This window comes from Juglans regia, chromosome 7 (genome assembly GCF_001411555.2).
Source record: "Juglans regia cultivar Chandler chromosome 7, Walnut 2.0, whole genome shotgun sequence".
In the NCBI taxonomy this organism is placed as follows: Eukaryota; Viridiplantae; Streptophyta; class Magnoliopsida; order Fagales; family Juglandaceae; genus Juglans; species Juglans regia.
This window is the reverse complement of record NC_049907.1, coordinates 21306656-21329539: the sequence shown is the minus strand read 5'-3', so window position 1 is coordinate 21329539 and position 22884 is coordinate 21306656. Positions and strand designations below refer to the sequence as shown.

Here is a 22884-nt window from a genome sequence, read left to right as displayed (position 1 = left end):
TGGTTACATCCAAGTCGAACAACCAAAGTTGACCAAGAATGATATGACCGACGTCCATAGGAATGATGTCACACCATATATGATCCTTTTTTTTTTTTTTTTTTATAAGTAAACACCATTTACACACCATATATGATCCTTATACTCTAGGAACTGGATAGGCACTAGACAACGCTCCTTCACAGCTATAGAAGAGGTATCAACCCAAGAAACACTATACGGCTGAGGGTGAGGAACTGGCTTCAACCTAAGACGTGACACAGTAGCCACGGAAATCACATTAATGCAACTACCACTATCCACAATGATTTTACAACCCTTATCATTGATTTTGATCTAAGTATGAAAAATGGAATGACGACGCCAATCATCAGTATCTTTGGGCTGGGTAAGGGTACAACGAACTACATTTAACCAAGGTGTGTCAAGAACAATGGGCATAGAACCTAGACCCACAAGAAGGGTCCGGATACAACCTACGAAAGGTATCTTCATCATCATCCAAATCACCAAACTCTTCAAGCTTAGGTTCATAGACTTGATCTTCTAACGGCTCATCAACAACACCCTCATGTTCTTCAATGACCAAGGCTCGACTAGGACAATTGGAGGCAATATGGCCAAAACCCTTACAGTTGACGCACTGCAAGCGAGAGGAAGTCCTAGGAATTTCAGGACATTTACCCTTATTTTCTAGTACGGGAGGAACATTAGATGGGGGAGGCTCTAGGAGAGACTTAGGGGGAAGAGTGGATGCTGGGGTGATGGACGAGCGATTGTCACCACGCTTTCCATACAGAGTCCTGGTAACCGACTCATAGTTTCGGACTAAGGAATAAGCGTGGTCAAGAGTAGTGACACCCCAAAGGACAAGCTCGTGCCTAAGATCATCTTTTAGGCCTTGTCTAAACCTACTCAAAGTCATGGCCTCATCCTCAACTACATGACATCTCATTCGGAATTTATCAAATTGAGTGACATGCTCAGTCACTGGCCGATTGCCCTGTGTAAGGGCATTCCATTAGTCCAATAAATTACCCCTGTAAGATTGGGGTAAGTACTTCTCTTGAAGGCGACGTTTCATTTCTTCTCAACTCCCAACAAGAAGTGCATGGCGCCTCTCAAGAAGATCCTCTACATTTTCCCAAAAGAGTTGGACAGTGCCAGTTAATTTCAAGCTGGCGAATTCAACTCTCCAATCCTCATGAACCCCATACCAAGTAAAGAAACGACCCATATCCTTAATCCATTGAGTAAAAACTCGAGGATCAAAACAACCATCAAAAGTAGGGGCATCTAACTTGATGTTTCTAAATAAGCGCTCTTCATGACGAGTAGGAGGTTGAATACCCTGACGGTAATAGTCTCGTCCTCGCTCACGATCATAATCCATTTCCCCACGATCACGTCTAAAGTGTTGTCGACCACCTCGTCAACGACGATGTCTCTATTATGGGACGCTTCAGAATTGTTAGATGAATGAGGGGGTTCCTCAAAATTGTTCAACCTAGTAGCTAGGTCCCTGTTCTCCTCACAAGTAGCAGCCATCTAGTTTGGACAGCTGCTAATTGAGTCTATAAATGATGCTGGTTAGTGGCTAGTTGAGATAATTGTCGGGTGAAGGCAATGATTTGGAAGGATCCATGGTAAAGGTACTGGAACTAGGGGTGACAAGACGACCACTACGGAACTGCATGCAATGCAACACCCGCTAAATGAAGTGCAATGAAGAGATCAATGAACAATAAATGCAAGCAATGAAAAATATCAACCTGAGCAATTTTTAATGCTGATATTTAAAATTACCAATCAAGAAAATTCAATCACGCAGGATTTTTTTTTTTTTTTTTTAATAAATAATGAAAAGACGAAAAGCAAAGGTATGGACTATGAACATGAGAGAATGGGAATACAAAATCTAAGGATTGAATAAAATGGGCTGCAGCAAATATGGGGATAAAATTAACCACGGAGACTAAATCAACAAAGGATCCAATCAAGTGGGTCTAGAAAAAATTTACTATGGGTAACAGCAGCACAGAGAAAACAAGTGATACAATTTTAAAATAAACCGATAGTATAAAACCAAAGAGAAATAGGAAACAGTAACTCCCTGTTCGTTGTATTTCCAGCACTGGGTATTTTGGCACCTCTCAAATCACAGCAAGGTCTCTTCTCAACTGGGTATTACGGTTCTAGTTCTAGGAAATAGAGAGGTGAGAGATCAGAGGTAGCTGTAACGTCCGCAGCGTGTAGAAAACAGCAGCTGAATATTTCGGCGCTGGGTTTCGGAGGAAGAAGATGAAACGATTTTTGAGAAGAAGATGAATGGATTTTCGGCACTGGGTGTTTTGTCGGCATGGTCTGGTATGGTTGATCTGAGAAGAATGTGAATGGGTTTCGGAGGAGGAAGATGAAAAGATGGGTTGCAGAAGGTGAACGGTTGTTTTGTTTTGGTTTGGATCAAAGGGAACTCTTCGGTGGGAATGGATTGCAGAAAAATGAACAAAATGGGGACCGAAATTAATCTATTGTTTGAGAAAACAATAAAACCTTCTCTTGATACCAAATATGATGTAGGATAGAAATGAGAATAAGAAATAGAAGCAGAATAATAGCAAACAGAGAAGAAAAGAACCCAGAAAGAGAAGAGAGGATGACGAAAGCAAGAGAAATGGGGATTGGAAGGAGGCGGCTGTAACAAGCGCTCAATTCTCAATTCTTCAAAAACTGACTCTGATGTTTCTTTACAAGCATTTGAATAGGAAAAATAACACAAACCCGACCTTAGAAAGTCTATGGGCTAAAGCCAAGCCCATTAATACAAATCCAAATAAAACATACGTAAAATGACCAAAATAACAATAATAAAGATGTCCTCATCAATAATAATCCACTAAAATTGCAAAGCTCAACCAGAAAGACTCTTTCAAAGGCAAGAGAATTAAATGCGTTTAAATATATGAAATCAATGGCCTCTACTTTTGGGGGAAAAAATACTAGCAATCAAGTTTCAGATATATTTTGGTAAAAGTTTTAACAATTCTAAGAGATCTAGATGAATCACTTGGAGAAACAAACAGATAGCAACAAAGCTAACAAAGTACAAATTTAAGAAAAATCTAACAAAAATGTACTAACCTAAAATAATACAAAGACTTGAAATTAAGAAAGAAAGATATCTTGGACACTACCTGTGCACTCGGGCAACTCACTTTCATCTTTTTTTTCTAATATATGATTTACCTATTACTTATCAGAAAAGAAAAATGAAATCAAAGCAAGATAACAACAGTGTTTGTTCAAACATACACGGAATACTGATTTAAAGCCAATGCCTTTCTGCCCAATATATCCAGCGTTAGATCCTTTCTTTGTTGAATTTCCAACATCACAAAGCGCTCTAATGTTTTGAGCAGAGAAGCCTAGCTCATTATTTAGAACGATGATACCCGACTCTCGAAGAATGAATGTCAAAGTCGGTTCCACATCTTCTGGATAAATATTATCATCAGCATTTTGAACCTGAAGCACAATGACCAATAAATTCAGGAAAAAATAGACTTATATGCAGCCTATTTTGAACTTAAAGCCTATAATCCAATTCATTTATAGAATTTGTACATATAAAGATTTCTATAGATTGGGATTTTTTTTATATTTTTTTTTTTTTTTTGATAACATTGGGATTATACTGCATACATTAAACAAGTATGATATTTTTACAAGTGATAAAGTGGAAAAAGATAAACTAGATCACATTTTCCAAGTTCAATACTTAAAATATTCATCTACTGCTCCACATTACAAACTGACATACATGTAAAAATGTTAGTAAGTGAGAATATAAATCCTACAGGTATGCTACAATAAATTCAAATTCAAACATAAAAAGCCAATGCAATCCTTGTCTATGTCAGGAACAATCAAGTAACTATGTTCTTTTGTTTCCACCATAATACAAGGCTTACAGAGTATAGATCAACAATCTGTTTCCAAATTTTAATAACTAATATAGATTTCGATGCCTCAAATTATGTGAGATCTAGTTTTAAGGTTCAAGTGGTAAAGGCCTTAGGCTTGGGGGTATTCTCCCCCTAGGTCTAAGGTTCAAATCCCCTTGGGTGCAAATAATCTCTAGGGGCCATTGTAAATGGTAGCCAACAACTTTTCATTCCTATCAATGAAACATACTTCTTACTTATCAAAAAAAAAAAAAAAATGTATCCAACTATGAAGTGCAAAGTATTCTTTGTAACTAAACCCTCATATTTGTAGATAAAGCTAGGCTTCGAATTCGAGAGTCTTAGAATAAAACTCTAAGACTCTGACCTCCAATTCCGAATGGAATTGAAGTTGTTTTTGGACTCCTACTCCGATCAAGAAGGCCCTAACTAGGGTGGGTACCACCCCTCCCACACCCTGCCCCCGTATACTCCCTAGCTCCGTCCGTTCGACATGCAAATGGGCAGCTCAATTCTCGTCCGTATACCCCCGCCTACATGGAAACCACCAAATACGTGGCTCAGATGCTGCTCTACTCCCAAACTCGAACGAAAATCGAAAATCCAATCAAACAACCAATGAAAATCGAACCAAACCTAGCCAATCGTGTGGCCATAGGTCTCTAACGAAGAAGAAGAAGATGACGACGACGACGAAGACGACAAGTGGAGAAATAGGCTTGGAGTGGGAGGAGAAAAAGAAGTGGAAAAAGAGGAGTAGCGGAAGAAAAGAATCGAGAGATGAACTGTGAATCGATTAGGATTTTTTTTTTTTTTTTTTTGTATTTCTAGGTGGGGCGGGCAGGTGGCTGGATATCCTACCCGCATCCCACCCTGGTTCTTTTTTTTTTCTACTCGCCCCTACCATGCGGGCCGGGAGGGACACATTGACGAGCCAGGGGACAAGACCCCCTTAGGGCTGGAACTCCGACCCCCAACTCTGACTTGGGTCGGAGGTCATTTTGAGCTCTCCGACTCCGAATCGAAGCAGATTCCAACTCCAATCGGAGTAGCCAGAGTCAGAGTCAGAGCGTCGAAGCCACTGACATTAGAACACATAGAAAACAAACAACTCGTCCCGTCTTGTCCCCAAGAAATCGCAGGAGTAAATAGAAACCCATCAAGAAATCATATAGATCCAAAATTTTATCGGGAACCAAATGGAATTCAAATACGAGAGAGGAAACCAGGACTAGCGCCATCACCTACGAGCCTCACATTCCAGCAGCCAAAAGAAGGTAGCACAACAAACAAAACTAACCTTTACGCACTGAAAGCTCACGAAGGGACTACTTCCTTTCGATATAGCTATGCAGTCAGCAATTTCTTTTAGCAAGAATGCACCCCGGAATAATAAAGGTGAGATAAGAACAATTCTTAACCTCTACAACTTGGCTTCAGACAACAAACGTCTAGGACTCCCAATGCTTTTCCGCAAGTCCAAAATGTCAACATTCAGAGAGATAAAAGAAAAAGTGTGATCGGGGCTAGGACTTTCTCGAGAAAGCGAGAGGGAGAATGGAAGGATCGAGAGCTTAGGGTTAGGCAATTGGGAGATATAGGAGGATGGTTAGAGTTTTTGAGGATAAGTGAGTGGAGAATAGAAAAGGAAGATGTATATCTTAAGGGCAGGTTTGGGAGGTGAGATGAGAATTTTGTGTTTTGTTTTAGTGTTTAAAATATTATGTTTTAGTATTATTATTGTATTGGAATTTGAAAAAATTGAATTGGGATTTGAAAAAGTTGAATTTTTTATTATATTTTATATGAAGATTTGAAAAATGTGTAATGATGAGATGAGATGAGAATTTTGTGTCTCATCCCACCCCAAACCTACCATAAATCTCTTATTGGCCCCTTCTTGAGAGCTAGTCCCAGTTTTGTCCCACTACCCTCCCTCCTGATTTCCTAGCTATTTTGACATATTAGTCGGAGTTCGAAATTCCGATATGTCCAAATCTGACTATTTTTTACACAAAAGCTCTGACTCCAAACTCCGAATTTTCCGACTCTAATGGAGTCAGAGCAGGTGTCAGACAAAGTCGAAATTACAGAGTTTTTGCCCAGCCCTAGCCCTTGTTGCCCAGGCCTAGCCCTAGCCCTAAAACCAACTTTGCTCCTTAGAGTTGGAGTGGATAAAAAAACTACACCCAAATACCAAACATACATTCAAGAGGCCTGAAACCCAACAAAAACATATTCGATGTTTCCCTTTCTCAAACATAGAGAGGACACAAAGTATGTGTAACACAAACAAAGCAGATCAGATCAGATGTAGAGTGCAAAGCCAAATTGATTAGATCAGTCAAACAAACCTTTGATTCGTGACCTTGCCGTATGGAGAGAGCCTGCTCTAGGGACTAGTCATCGATGGCCCAAACTAGACAAAGCATCAATGTTCAATCTTTGCAGATTCCATAACGAACAAGAAAACCCTAGAAAGGGGCAAGGAAGGAAAGAAAGAAGATCGGGAGATCACAAGGCTTCACTACAAGTGGCCCCACGAAGCTTGGCTAGTGAGGAAGAAGCCGATTTGGTGCGGGCCATGGGGCATAGGGAAGTTGGGGGTAGAGAGAGAGAGAGAGCACACTATGCCTTGTGGAAGTGAGTGAGACCAAGGCAAGTCATTATTATAACCTGTTTCTTCTTTTTTTAAACAAAACTAATCTGCAATAGGCTGGCTACGACACAATATATTAAATGTTAATTCATTAAAGCCAGCAAAATTCATTGAATATTAATGCATTCAAATTGGAGTTAGAGCTGGAGTTGGACTTTTTGGAGTACTGTTTGGACTCCAACTCTGACTTCGATTGACATGGAGTCAAACCAGAAATTAGAGCAAAGTTTTTTAAGGAAGTCAGGCAGCTCTAATCAAGCTAGACAACCTTACTTGTAGACGACAGTCTTATTTATTTATTTTTTTCCCAGCCAACCTATTTTCTTCTAGCCAGCAATCCTAATCACTAGAGAAGAAAAAAACACATCTCTGAAGACCCCCAAAAAAAACTTAATAAAAAAAAACAACAATTTCAAACACTAAATAGTTACCCTTTCAACCAACAATCGACACCAAAAATAAGTCGGTACAAGTAACATGGCAATTGTAGATCACACCAGCCATACAAAAGTTTCAAATACTAAGATAGTTAGCCTTTCAACCAACGATCGACACCAAAAATAAGTTGGTACAAATAACATGGCAATTGTAGATCACACCAGCCATACAAAAGTTTCAAATACTAAGATAGTTAGCCTTTCAACCAACAATAGACACCAAAAAGAAGTTCTACAACCTACATGGCAATTGTAGATCACACCACCAATATGGTTTATCCTGTTATTTACATATAAAAAAGAGCATAATACACAGAAAAATCAACTCTATACACACATACGGTTTATCCCATTATTCATGTATATAGTTGATGGAAGCACAGTGAAAGTAAAGGCTATGTTCTTACCAACTCAAGAAGAAAATGTGAATCCTGAGAATATAACTCGTGTGAAAGACAGTGAAGTGCTCTCCCTAGGCGAGCATGCTGCTTCTTCAACATGCTACTCTCAATGTCAGAAAGATTTGGATCCAGACCAAATTCATCCCGCCTGATAGATTCAATGACCACGGATGCGTTCTTATGTTCATCAAGTTCAAGCAAATTCATCTGACCAGAGCCAATTCCATCAAAAACGTTTAATCCATCAGTTGATTGACAAACTTGAGTATAATCTTCATTATGACCATCTGTCACAGCAGGTGCATTCATATTTGCTTCAGGAGTGGATACCTTGCCCAACACATCTTGCATATTTTTTGAGCTGATGCATTTCTCAGGCCCAGCAGCTTTCAAGCATGAAGATCCACGTGAGAACACATCAGTAGGATCACTGGAACAAAAAGCATGGTAATCATCAATCCACTCCACAATACCGAGAGACAATCCTACTTCATGCAGCATGATACGCTGCTCTGTTTGGTTGCATTCGGACAGAAGGGCTGAAGCAGGATCCTTGACAATAGATCGCATTCCAGAAAGTAAAACATCAGCAGCAAAACCACGAAACTCAGTGGGGAAATAGCCTAGGCAATCGAGGACAAATCTAGATATGATGGGCACTACTTTATCAATTTTGAATAAATTCATGTGTAATTCACTACTCAAATTACTAGTAGAAGCTTCATCAACCATTTTCCAACCGTCATTTACTTCAATAGTCTCCAATGAATTCTTAAAAATAACTTCAAATGCATGGCGTGTATGGCATTTTAAAAGCGACAGGGGCACATGTTTTTCTCCCCCAGCTAATGAGAACAGAGATAATAGCTTCACTGCTATTTGGAAAGAGCATCCTTCAAGTGCAGCTTCCAAGTATGAATCCACAGTAGCTGAATGATCCAAGCGGATGACCTTTCCATCTTTAGTCACTAAAAATAAAAACTCTTTCGTGTTGACTTCATTCAACAGCCATGTTAAAAGAGGACCAAGAGAGGGGGCAAATATGAGGTCCCAATGGGTCCACAAGTTTAGATCTGACAACATCGGGGCCCTGCATAAAACTTCAATTGCATCCTTAGACGTAACAGATTTAAGGGCTCCAGTTTTTCGGTTGATGTCAACTCTCACCTTGGTGGTTTCCAATGAATCATTTTCATTATAGGCCGACAAGTCTCCCACATGACACATTCCAAGTAGTGTTACAGAAAAGATGACAGCTTTAGAGATTGCATTGCTCTTATGCTTCCCCACAATATCTAGAAAATCAGCCATACAACCTCTTTCCAAAATTTTGAAACTGATCAACGGAAATTGCCTCGTAAGCAGTGAAGAAATCATCTGTTTGGTCATTATTTCATCTCCCCATAAGCCATTCAAAGCTTGTGATACTAAAACAACCAATTGATGCTGGAGCATGCAAGCCTCCAGAGGGGATTGCTCACATATATCAGCTATCAAGAACTTGTATATCTGATCAGGTAGCAAAGAGGCATGCTTTTCTAGGAACATTAAAAACTCCCCATAACCAAGGGACTTAAATGTCTTGACACAAAATTGCTCCGCCAGCCAAAACTCACAATGATAAAGCTTCCTCAAGAGGATGATTCTCCTTTCAAGGAGTGATTTACCATAGCTGTTGATATCATAATCAAGCTCAAAATATGTTGCTAATTTACTGATAATGTCTTCAACAGCAACCCCTGTAAGAGTAATGACACATCACAATAAGGTATATATGTTATGAGAAATGCTAGATATGGAGACACAGAAAGGGTCAAAATTTTCATGTCTTCCAAAATTCATTTAACAAGAATATATTATCAAATTCTACCCACCAGGCCAAATGAAAATATGCCTTTTTAATGGTGAATATCAAAGTCAAACATAATCTTCCTAGGACTTTGAGGCATGTATATACATAAGTGGCATTGTGACGAGGAACTTTGGAGACCGTACAAATGCAACATGTTAGTTATACCCTATACCTGTGTAATGCGCCCATATCATATAGATCAGGTAAATTATTGGCTTTTTCACCGATGGAACGTGGCCCCTAGAAATTATTTGCACCCAAGCTTAGTCATGGGGGGGTGCATACCCCCAAGACAAAAACCCTCACCACTTGAGCCAACCCTAGGGGTTAGCTTTCAGTAAAACTATAAATACAAGATAGTGCAAAATGTGTAGTACAATTGTACGGGCCCTAACATTTTACTCCCTTTTTTCTGTGGCAGGCAAGCCTGCCAACCATTTTAAAAAAAAAATTGTAAATTGTTGGCCAATTTAAAGTTCATTTGGCAATTAAAACAATTACACCCTCTCCCTCCAAAAAAAGTGAACACTACTCACTGTGTATACGCTCCATGTGATCATCAGCTATGATTGGTGCATCCTTAAGACTAGGTTCGACATCAATGATCTCATATTCAGAATATTTTTCGTTACATGTCTTTGTCAATTCATTCTGACTTATGGCTTGGAACGCATCATATATACTGTCCCACATTCCAAATTTGATGGATGAGACCTGCAATATGGAAAAAGCAACTAAATCATAACATGTGATCACATATAGAAGCATCAAGGATCATAATATGAGACAGTATGTAGACATCAAAGATTCATAGGCGAGTCAGTACATGCATGCAAACAGAAAACATAAAAGACGATTAATAAAATGAAGCGACCCTAACAAATAGAGGATACATTAAGTTATAGCACCTATACCATCTGGACTCAAACAATGACCTTCGTTCTGATACAAATGTCATTAAACGCATACTTTACATGGAATACGTAAGTAGATGAGTCATAGACAATTATACAAGCAAGTACGTTTCTCAAGGCGCAATCTGAAATTTACAAGACCATGCAACTACAGTTAACAATGGCTCCTGTATGATTCTGCACATGAATACTACAAGGGTAAATAAAGAGTGGTTGTGACTTTGATAAAACAAGCTCCAAGTTTGTCCCCAACATTGAGGTCAATCCTTTTTCTAAGCACTTCAAATTTGCTTAAACCTCTAATGATTTAGAGTTGAAAAACTTAGCAATCAACCTACATTTCTAAAGGGAAAATGCTACTTAGCCCCCTCAATATTACCGCTCAAAGTTAACACTCAGTTTTTTTTTTTTTTTTTTTTTGCTTAATTGTTAAGTGACTATTAGTGAAGTTGTATATTTTTTTAATTTTTTCTTCATGGTTAATGAAGTTAAAAAAATGTTTAAAAGAAAATGAAAAAAAAATTGCACTAGCGGTGCGCCCAGCGGTAAACGCTGGGCAGCCAACTAGCACCGTCCTTTCTAAAGTAAATAAGCAGAAACACTGATACAGGATTGAACCAATGATCTTGACCATCACCTAACTTATGGGAAGAGATGCCATTTGGTCAAGACTACTAGCCTCAGCAATTGACTGCATATCATGAACCAACTCATAGAATGTCAACACTGACAGTGTAAATATTGGATGGTGGAAAACAAAGGTGGAGCAGGGAACATAATAGCACAACAAACAGCATGCAAAGAAGCATATCAAAAGAAGCATATAAGATGGGTACAAGATGTCCATCAAACCCAAGCCCAGTTGTCAAACAAGCTTTCTTTGATTATGGATCTCAGAAAAACCTTACCAGGAGTACTAAAAAGCAGTTTATGGTCACTTCTGAGTTTTAACCAATACAGATGGAATCATTTTGCATACTGAGAAAGAGATTGAAAAAATTTAGAGATGTCATAAAGAACCAACACACTTAAATTTCAACGGAAAAGGGGGAAGAAGCATGGGGAGGAAAACAACGAAAAAATAGTTGACAGTCAATAATCATGTTCTTTGCCTTTTTCTCTGGTAGAAAGACAAATATATATAAACCAAACTAATAATATGTATGCTAAATGATTAATAGCTGTAAGTCTGACGTGTTATACTTCTTCCTTCAAGTGTTCAAGCATGTTCCACAATAATCTTCACAACCTTTTCATAACAGATAATTTACCACAAGCAACAGAAGGACTCAAGAGAAAATATGGTAATTTCAACCTGAGTTTTATATGCAAAGAAGTAGTATAGATGTAGATAGAAATAGACTACACAGTCCACAATCCTATTTAAAACTACAAAATATATTTTCAACCTGAGTTTTATATGCAAAGAAGTAGCATAGATGTAGATAGAAATAGACTACACAGTCCACAATCCTATTTAAAACTACAAAATCAACCATCACTTCTCCGTATTCAACTTTCAATTAGCTCAAACTAGCAAAATAATGTCAAATAGAATTCTTTTTTTATTATTATCATGAATTAATGAATCTTTCTGAAAGAAAAGATCACACCCTAGCCATAGGGAGTATAAAAGGGAACTTGGATTATATTGATCCAACAAGAAACCAGATTCCCAACCTTATGAATAGACTAGGAGTTACTTAAAACTCTAATGAATTGGTAACTAAGATTTTTTTATCTCGCTAGCTAAACTAAATGTTCAAAATCTTCTTTAAATCACCAAAGGGGCTCTCTCTTATATACATCCCATGTAATATGGGTTGCATCCCTTCAATGAAAGAGTTTTTACTCATCCAAGATAATTTAATGTTCAAAGGTATGGTATTAACATCCAATTCGACTTACAGCAACATTTAGTAATCCTACAAAGGGGAATGATGAAAGCATCAATTTGATTTTCTTTCTTCCTCGACCTTGTGTTTTATAAAAGTCAAGCATCCTCCTGAAAACCTGCAAAATTACATTCATTTTTGTAAGCACAAATAAACCGAGGACCAAAGAGACCATCCCTGCTTAGAAACATAACATTAGCACCACAAATATATGTACAGGCATAATTCAAAATGAACATGCACATTTTAACCTTCATACTTCAAGAAAAATCATAATAAAGAAAATATATTTAAAGAAAAGAGGAGAAACTTTTTTATAGGTAAAAGAGGAAAATTTTTCCCTTCAGTTAAATAGAAAAAAATAGATGTAGGAGTGAGAGAGAGAGAGAGAGAGAGAGAGAGAGTGAAGTTTCGTATATTTCTTCCACATTTTGCATCTATTAATAAAGTTATATTACCTATTAAACAATATTTTTCTTCCTCACAACTATGATGTGGGAGGCATTCTTGAAGATTTACAAAGCTAATGCATACTCTAATAGATCCTTATATATCGGTGATCTTGATCATAGGGAAGTATTTTTACAGCTCTTGTAAGTAGTTGCTTGGTTAAGTCTATTTTATTTGAGGAAAATACACATAACCCTCTCAAATTACCATGCCATTTGTAATTGTATAATCACTACTTGTCCCAAAAGCTTAAAGTGATGGGAAGAGGTAGATTTAATTATTTGTATTATATTCTTAACACTCCCCCTCACATGTGGGTCAAACTCTCATTCAACTGGTGGCCCGCCCAACATGTGGAATATTTAATTAAATAGGGTAGAGTCTAGAGTCAGGGTTCAAACTCAGGACCTCTGCTCCAATACCATGTGTAATCACCACTTGTCCCAAAAGCTTAAACTGATAGAAAGATGTAGATTTAATTATTTGTATAATATTCTTAACAGTAATCACACCCCAAAACTATCAATTTTGGAATTCACCATCCCAAACTACAAAAAATTGCAATATAGCCCTAAAAAGTTGACAAAAATGCACTTTATTAAAAATTAAAAAAACTCAATATGTCTTTTAATTTACATTTGTGTAACTTTTTTCTTTTTCTTCTTTCTTTTTATAATTCTTTTAATTTAGTACGGTTATACTGCCTTTTTGAAAATCATTAGGGGTAATTTAGACTTTTTAAAGGGGAAAAGGACATTTTTTTGTAGTTTAGAGGGTGATTGCCAAGATTGGTAGTTTTGTGGTTTCTTGGTTAAATTTGATATTATGTGAAGAAGTAAAAAATTTTAGTCCTGATAGGATATGAATATAACTTCCATACATGAATGATCCACTCCCAAATATCCACGAAATTGGAGTGCAGGTTTCAATAAAAAAAATATTTAAATTTCAATAAAATCAGAGGGACCCCCAAGGTAAAATCCAATATGCTAGGTAGTATGATTCTAAAAATGTTAGAACCTTCAGAAACTTTGTGAAATCATTACAAGGAATTGAGTTTCTGCGCATATACAAAGCCAAACTAAAATTCAACATCAGATAAGTCATACAAAGCCATGGACAGATGCAAAGTATGATCTGTACAAGATAATGAACATACCTCGGACACTGTACAGTCCTGACAACCCTCCTTCCAGGTTGTAATAAACCTTCTCATAGAGTTCTCAGTAATTGAAAAATCAGCTTCATTCACCTTGCTAGACCTGTCAGTCTTTCTGTAATCATCTACTGCATGAACATCTACATCTACCTCGAACCTCTTGGAGACTTTGGAGGTTGTAGAAATGGTGCAGTCTAGATTATCAGATTTTCTTTTCTTTTTGGATGATCCAAAGGGTGCAGATGTGGTGCAGCTCATTTTTCCCAATTTTCTTTTCTTTTTAGATGATCCACTCCTCTCATTGTGCCTTGGGCTGCCACTGGCATGAGAAGGGTTCCCGCATATTTCACCTTTCAACCCAAGCCGTGCCATCTCTTCAATTTGAGACGGGTAAGGGCAGCTACTCGCTCGGTCAGAACTTTTAGCATTTTTTGATGGCAAGTTAAAATGGTTGCCAGTGGCATTGTCAGTCCTTTCGTCATCAGAAGTACAATCATCACTATTTTCATCATCCGAGCTTGATGAAACAAATCTTGTGTGTTTGCCACAAAAATCCTTCTCTGCTGATGAAAATGATTCAATACGTTGCGAAATAGAATTGAAACGTTCATCCAGCTGCTTCTTTAGCGACGACAAAATAGGACGCTTCCTGAATTTCTTATCAGATTCTGATTTCAATGCCTCTACAGATTTCTTTAACGTGGCATTCTCTAAGTTCCCCGCTTTTCGAATAACAGAAATATGCATCCTATGATCATAAAGTTTAATGATGTCAATTAAAAAACAAGCTTAACTGACTTAGCACATATAAGAGCCAATGGAGAAATTAGATGTCCTGAATACAAAATAGTACAATTATTGCCATGGTCAAGAGAGCTAAAGGCAACATCACAAAACAAGATAAATGGTTTTGAAGCCTACATAGGTATGATAATCAACGTTTCAAGAAAGATCAAAGAAAACACGTATAGTCTAAGGTGGATGCAGTTTCTATTCATGCCTGGACTACAAATGATGCAAATCTATAAGGATCTACCCAATCAGCCAAAGTTTTGAAAATATATCAGAGGAACACAATCAACAAGTATGATGAGCCATACAAACTAAAATTCAAATAAAGCAAAAACACATCTTTCTCTGTAAACACCAGAAATAAAGCAGGGGGGTGGATTAGCTAACATGGGACAATCAGAACACGAAGTCGGATTCAGGCCAAATTTAGAAACCAAGAAAATAAAATTAGAACTAAAGATGTTGGGTGGAGTTGGGGAAGAAAAGGAAAATGATTGTACAGTTCTAAAGTGTGCAAACCTCGCTCAGTCCCATTAAAAAAAAGTGGGGCACACCTAGGACCATACATGAAAAAATTTACATTTTACGATGGGCCCCCATTTTCTTCAAAAGGACTGCGTGAAATTTGCACATCCTTTTTTATAGGATCTGGAGCTTGCACATCCTATGATTATATTTAGCATTACTCAAAAGAAAATCATGACCCATATAAGACACATATACATGAACAAATGTTGTCAAAGGCAAATGACAACCTCTAGGCATCATCTCCTCTGTGATATCCCATATGATAAGGATAAGGGTAGGTGGTGTATGAGATCCAACATTGCTTGGGAAGGAGAAGTTCTTGCTCTTTATAAGGTTCCAATGGGGCTCCAATTGTATCATTGACTAGTCCTTTTGGAGTATAGGTCATGTAGTTTGGGCCTTCAATTGACGCGTTATAAATGGTATCAGAGTCTATCCCAACCAGAAATGAGGAACTTGAGCCGTGTCACCTATGATGGACTGGCCCAACGTCGGGAGAAGAAGAAGGGTTTCGGTCCTTAGAATGCTTTGGTTTCCAAAACAATTTTGTCCCACTCAGCCCGCTTTCATTAATTCTAATGGCCTATACGTTTTTCTCTTAATGGCTTAACAAAGCAAACTAATCAAGTGGACAAGGTTTTTCTTCTATAAGACTGTAGACAGGAATTTTTTAAGGGACTATTTTGTCCATCCCTAAAATGTAGGAATTTGAGAGAGAGTCGCCTTGAATGCCCAAGATTTATACAAGGTTCTCACGAGTGCTAAAGGCAAAATGCCTCAGTAAAGGTTCCTAGCATTGGAGCTTAAAGGGCCTTGGTGGCACCTCACCATGCCTGAGAACCTATTCAAAGTGTTTGGCTTACCTTTGACAACACTGTCATGTACTATTCACTATTACTTTCAGAAGACAATTATATAATTCAGTATTTTGAACTGTTTAGGAAAGGGGAGTTTACTGGAAAAAAGAATAGTGGCAACAATTTAAGGAAAGTAACATAAAAGAATTGAAGAATGTTGACGATACTATCCCAAATTTCCCAAGGCTGAATTTCACTAGAAAGGGTCATACCCCAATTTGTGCAATAGCAATCTTGGGCACAAAGCAACATTCTCGAAAAAAACCAATTGCACAAGCAAACACAAAATTAGCGGAGAGTCAACATGAATGAACTATGACATAACAGCTTGCAAACTTCAAGTATCATACAAATCTCACCTAACATAGAAAATGAATTAGTCATTATAGAAAGTGCAATGATTTGTGAAAGCTTTATGTCCATGAATGAACGTACTACTTCACCTTCCTAGACATTTTTTTTAATTACACATTTAGTGCCTTTAATTATAAAGCAGGATAGATTATCACATACCCCAAACTTTGAACTCGTATCCCAAGCTTTTCCTTGCCCGCAACTGATCGCTTCTTAGCAATGAAATCCAGAAACTCTTCAACCTTAATCTCTTTATACTTACACTTATAGATGAACTTCCAGAGGAAAGAAATTATCTCTTCACCAGTTATTTGAAGGACTTCAGTCACATCTGAGTTCACAGAGAAATAATGCAAGACAAGAGGGTGCCGTAACAAAGGGCCCAACTCCAGCTCTTCAAACTTCTCTACTCCCTCATTCTCGCAGATTGCCACTTCCAAATCGTGCAATGAAGTTATTCTTCTAACCCCAACAAAGCAATGGATAAATGCATTTATCTAAATAACCAAAAAAATAGAAAATAAAAAAGAATTAATGGAAGCTAAATGCATTAAAGAAATAACAAAAATTGGTGGAATATCTCACCCTCAATTTCATTGCTGAGAAAATGGGGAAGGAAAATGATAAACTTACAACTTTTTTACAATTATTTTACAACTCTATTTTAAATAGAGGGTAATCAAGTACCAATCAAAAACAATAGAGGGTAATTATGTAAAGTTAAAATTATTTTTGATGAAATGACATAATTATATTGGTTGGATGTGAAATAAATTGTAATAAAGTTATACGTGTATCATTACCCAATGGGAAAATGATCTGGGCATAAGTTTTCTCTTGGTTCGTTTTCCTTTTTTTCCTCAAGTTTCAAATGACAAAAACCAACTAAAGTAAGCAGGCAACATATAAAGTAGTCTAAGAGAACCCTAAAATCCAAGACCAAAAATGAAATTCCCAGTATTTTGATCTCTCCTATCATTGATTCATTTTAAATAGAGTGACAAAACAACCTTCTCTTGGGGCAGCCATATAAGACACGATCCATATATGATATCCATAATTTCTTCTTCTTTTTCAAAAGCCCCCCTTTGTAACATCCCAATGGAGGCTCAATTCGCATCTAGGTCGATACTCTAAAAAGACTAGTCAAGTTTACAATTGGAGTATCTTGGAATTCATTACAAAGGGCTTGAACTTCACCTTCCCAAACACTGCAAGATCTCATTTACCACCTTCTCATATACAATCACCCAATCAGGGGTATAATAATCTCCCCCATTAAATCTCTAATGTCTTCATATGGCTAAATCCATCATAGGTGGCATGGCTCAAGTCCCACACTTCTAATAAAGATTAGCTCTGATACCATTTGGAATAACCCAAGGAAAGCCAAAGTCACATCTAGGCTCATACTCCAAAAGAACTAATTAAGGTTACAATTGACTATAGAGAGCTTGAACTTCTCCCTCCTAAGCAATGTAGAAATTCACCACCTTCTCGTGTACAATCACACAATTTGGGATATTACACCCTTCCTCTCTCCCTCTCGTGCTTGCTTCTTTCTCTATGTACATCGAAGTCCATACACTTTTGAGGGAAATATTCGTATTAAGCCATTTAACAAAGAGGAAAACTGGCAATGATTACAAGTATTAGTGATTGGTCGTCACACAGCCTTGCAAGTAAATGACAGGGATGGCCAAGGCAGGTTGCCAAACTATTTATCAGATGGGAACTATTAGAATTAATAATAAATACTCTAATACTAGTTTTATGTTTTTCAAAAAAAAAAAAAAGATCTGCAACAGATAGGGCGAGCTTTACCCACCATCTGAATGCAAAGATACCAAAAACTTTGAACAAAAGAAAAATCATAAGATGAAGTTTTATCTGCTCTATAGATACCAAGAATACAAAGAACAACTTAAAAATAGAAGAAAATACATAAACCCCACATATATACATACATGGGCATGTACATTCTCCTAGACTCATGAGTGGAGCTACCTTCCACCTCGGGGGAGGGGGTCCCAAAGGTAAAATTTGGCTTCTGCCTTCACAATCCTTGGACCTAGAATGATTCACTCTTCACAAATCGTGGTACAAAAAAAGTTCCAATATATATAAAATTTTCTCTGTTATTCCACTAAGCTTTTCAGCGACCAAAGAGACAAATTACTGAGGCTTTCAGTCCTCTCCAATAAATTCACACAAAGTGTCACACTCGACTGCGCACAACTATTTTCCTCCACTTCCTCAGCAACCGAGCAGGGCACTAATTTTAACAATAAAATAAAATATAAAAAATTAATTGAATCATACAAGCGCTCCCACCTTACCTTTCCCTCCGTTACCATAAGGCGGAAAAGATTCGGAACCCCTTGCATTGGAAAGCCCAAGGAGCTCCACGAGTCGACCTTGAGCATCAACAGAGCATCCTGAGACACTTTCCACGCCGTCACGCTCTCTCCAGCCTCGATAGTTTTGCGACGTGCCTCATCAACGGCGCGGTCGACCTTCTCGAGAAGCTCTCTCTTGTTCGGCGAGGAACTAGGGGTCTGGAATCTCGGCTTGGGTCCCTTCTGGGGAGGGGGCCTAGGCTGAGCTTGTACCGTAGGGTTTTGGGCAGAGAAATTCAGGTTTTGGTGTAAGTGGGGAGTAAAGCTAGGGTTTTGGATTGGAACGTTTTGGTTTTGGAGGAGGAGGTGGTGGAGAAGGGGGTTGGGAGCTTGGAGGTAATAGCCGGTGTTTTGCAAAGAGAAGTCGGGGTTCTGAAGTGCCGCCGCTTGCGCTTGCGCTTGCGTCGGTGGATGCTGCCAACCCCAGCCGCCAGCGCCGCCGCCGTTAGGACGGAAGCCGGAGGGCTGTCCGTACATAGCGGGATTGAAAGAAGTATGAAAGTGGGAGGATTGAGAGAAGAGTGAGAATGAAGGCGGTTTTTTTGAGTTCGTAAATTTATACCAACTAGGGGTTTAAACTTTACGGATACGATATTCGGGTTATGGATTTTCTTCTTGAGACGAATCGATTCAACCCGACATTTTTTTGATCTGGTTCAGTTTTTTTTTTTTTTTAACATTAAATAATTCGATTATTTGGTTTTAGGGTTTGATTTTTCTGTTTGAATTTATAAATTCACGCGTTTGATATAAGACGTTAGGTTTACTTTATAATAAAAATAATGTTATAACTCAATATATTTAATTAATTATTTTATAAATTTATTTTTATAAAAAAAAATTATAAACTAAGCATTTCTCATATTATTATACATAAATATGATGCAAGCATATGCTAACAAAAAATATCCTCATGATTTATGTAATTAATAATAATTCTTTTAATTCTTTCAAGAGATCTAATTTGTTGACTTTTTGTTTAGCTCTACGATTAGATTTATAATGACATACTTTTCTATATTTATAACAAATAATTGTTTTTTTCTTTTTACTGCTATTTTTAGTAAATCTTGTTGATTTATAATTCTGATTAACTTGATTATCTTCTGTCCAAGTTTTTTTTTTTTTTTTTGTGGATAATTTTTATCATGTTTTGTTATGCCTTTTGTAATGAGCTAGTAATGTAACAGATCCAAATTGTTCACAGAAAGTTTCTAATTATTTTCTAACAAACTTCTTTTCTTTCTTCATTTGTTTTTTTATGAAATGTGTCGTCAATTTTTACAAATACTTTTGTACCTTTTGAGGGAAGTATTGATGAAATCCTACTATGAACTTCAGTATGGTTGCTGACAATAATTTTTTATTATAGCCTTAGTTAAAAATACACATTTATACTAATGAAATTCATATAATATTAGAAAGCGTAAATTAATTAATAAATCACTAGTTCTTTCTCTAAATTAGAAATGGTCGCTGACAAAATGATGAGTTAATACGAAAATTAAAGTATTAATAGCATCCTCTAAAGGTTGATGATTTTGTCGTAATAATTTCTATTTGTTCATTATGTCTATATTGAGTTAATATCATATTTCTATACTATAATTTTAATTGTCAAGTAAAACATGAGATAAAACCAAGATTTCAAAACAAAAATTATATTTTAATTTTATAATTTGTTTATTAAATTTGTTCTCTCTCATTTACCAAAACTCCATAAAACATTTTAACTCGAATCATTTTACTATTATTCACAAATTTATCATCTTATCTCAACATCTAAATGAAACGTTAAAGGCAAGCTTTGATACTTCTTTGAGATTGAAGTTGCTAGATCAAAGAAAGTGGTTAGGGAATGAGTGGGTAGACGGTTGGCTAAGGTATGTATTACAAAATGCAATAGGAACATGAGTAGAGACGTGTGAGGGGATTTTTCCCCGATCCATGGTATTTCCTAGGCCAAGGAATTTAAGGGAGACTCACTAGAAAACAAAATATGAGAAAATAAGAGGGGACGAAAAGGAATTAAGGAGTGAGGGTGTCAGGAGAAAAAATGTGAGATTTAATATAGAGTAAGATGTAAGGTGTCAGGTGAAGAAAAATAGGGAAGTGACTTAAAACAAATTGATAGATGGTCAGACACGCAAAGCAAACCTCCCTCACCTCTATCGAGGTGCACACATGAAGAGGGCCATGTAAAAGGGGTATGGCGTCAATCCTTGAATTGCTTCCTTGATCTTCGTAGTTCTTGATCTTGTAATTGGCTAATTTGGAACTTGCAAATGATCTTTAAGATTAGGTCCATGTTGGTGCCCATCATTCTCCATCTCCTCAAAATGATTCGATCTCAAATCTTCACTTGCATCAAAAGGAGAAATGTCATAAACATTGAAAGTAGTAGACACATTGTACTCACCTGGACCACTTTATATGCATTATCATTAATCTTCTCAATAATTTGAAACGGTCCATCTCCTTGAAGATGCAACTTAGTCCATCTATGGGTTGGGAATCTTTCTTTGCGCATGTGAATCCAAATCCAACCTCTTGGTTCAAAGATGACATGCATTCGTCATTTATTGGCTTGGAAAGCAAACCTCTCATTCTTTTGGGCAATTTGAAGTCGTACCCTCTCATGACATGACTTTACTAACTCCGTCTTCTTTTGTCCATCCAACCTACTCCTCCGGGATAATGCATTAGCATCAATGTTCTTCTTACCTTGCTTATAACGGATGATATATGGAAATGTCTCAATGTATTCTATCCATCTAGCATGCCTTTTATTCAACTTACCTTGACCCTTGAGATGTTTCAACGATTCATGATCGGTGTGGACCACAAATTCCCTAGGCCACAGGTAGTGCTGCCAAGTCTCTAAAGCACGAATAAAAGCATAAAAATCTTTGTCATAAGTAGCGTACTTCAGGCACGCCCCACTTAGCTTCTCACCGAAGAAGGCTATAAGCTGCCTATCCTCCATTAAAAAGGCTCCAATCCCTATTCCTAAGGCATCACATTCAATTTCAAAAGTTTTGCTAAAGTCACGTAATGCTAACACAGGTGCAGAGCACAACTTTTCTTTGATAGTAGTAAAAGCATTATCTTGATTAGCCCTCTAATGAAACCCAATATTCTTTTTAATTATTTCAGTGAGTGGTGCAACAATGGTGCTAAAGTCTTTAACAAAATGCCGATAAAAGCTAGCTAAGCTATGAAAGTTTCTTACCTCAGTGATGCTCTTAGGCATTGGTCATTCCTTGATGGCCTTGATTTTATCTTCGTCCAACTCAATACCTTTTGTACTAACAACATAATTAAGAAAAATAATTTTTTCCATGCAAAAGGCACATTTCTTAAGATTGGCATACAACTTTTCACATTTCAACACATCAAACACATGTATCAAATGGTCAATATGTTCATTTAAGTTCTTGTTGTACACTAGGATATCATCAAAGTACACAACCACAAACTTGCCTATGAACGCACATAGGATATGGTTCATTAATCTCATGAAAGTACTAGGCGCATTTGTAAGTCCAAATGGCATAACCAACCATTCATAAAGCCCATACTTTGTCTTAAAAGCAATTTTCCATTCATCGTTCTCTTTCATTCTAATTTGATGGTACTCACTTTTAAGATCAATTTTACTGAAAATACGTGATCCATGCAATTCATCAAGCATATAATCTAATCTAGGAATGGGATGACGATACTTTACCGTGATATTGTTGACCGTCATGCAATCAACGCACATCCTCCACATCTCATCCTTCTTTGGCACTAGTAGCATTGGTACTGCACATGCGTTCATGCTCTCCCTCATGTACCCCTTGCTCACCAAATCCTCAACTTGCCTTTGAAGCTCCTTTGTCCCCTCTGGATTACTCCTATAGGCTGGTAGGTTTGGAATAGCATCTTCTGGAACACAATCAATCTAATGCTCAATGCCTCTAATGGGTGGCAACTCATTTGGCATCTTCTCTGGGAATACATTGATGACTTGAATAATTTAGTATATTTTATCACTTCTTAACTTTAAACTTTAGTCTAATTTTATTTATTTTTGTTGATTTTAGGCTTCATTGTTGTCATTTAAAATTTATTTCGGATTTAAAGAAAATGAAGACCAAATTTTACAAGCTTATCGTCTAAGAACTCTCTCATTAAAATGAAAATGTTATTTGAATATAGGAGCTACTAAATAAAAAAA

General features: G+C 37.2%; 1 protein-coding gene across 2 annotated transcripts in view; it reads right to left on the bottom strand.

The window, feature by feature from the left end:
* LOC109003427 (protein NO VEIN) overlaps window positions 1–19171 on the bottom strand; it is a 34357-nt gene extending 15186 nt beyond the window's left edge. For both annotated transcript variants that reach the window (XM_035692069.1, XM_018981541.2), the window contains exons 1-7: window positions 18603–19171; window positions 16423–16760; window positions 13733–14480; window positions 12137–12241; window positions 9851–10028; window positions 7469–9201; window positions 3313–3525 (exon numbers count right to left, since the gene is read on the bottom strand). In XM_035692069.1, the coding sequence (XP_035547962.1) occupies window positions 3313–3525; window positions 7469–9201; window positions 9851–10028; window positions 12137–12241; window positions 13733–14480; window positions 16423–16760; window positions 18603–19139 (3852 nt within the window). In that variant the 5' untranslated portion in view covers window positions 19140–19171. The remainder of the gene's footprint in view (window positions 1–3312; window positions 3526–7468; window positions 9202–9850; window positions 10029–12136; window positions 12242–13732; window positions 14481–16422; window positions 16761–18602) is intronic.
* Window positions 19172–22884: the final 3713 nt, after the last annotated feature.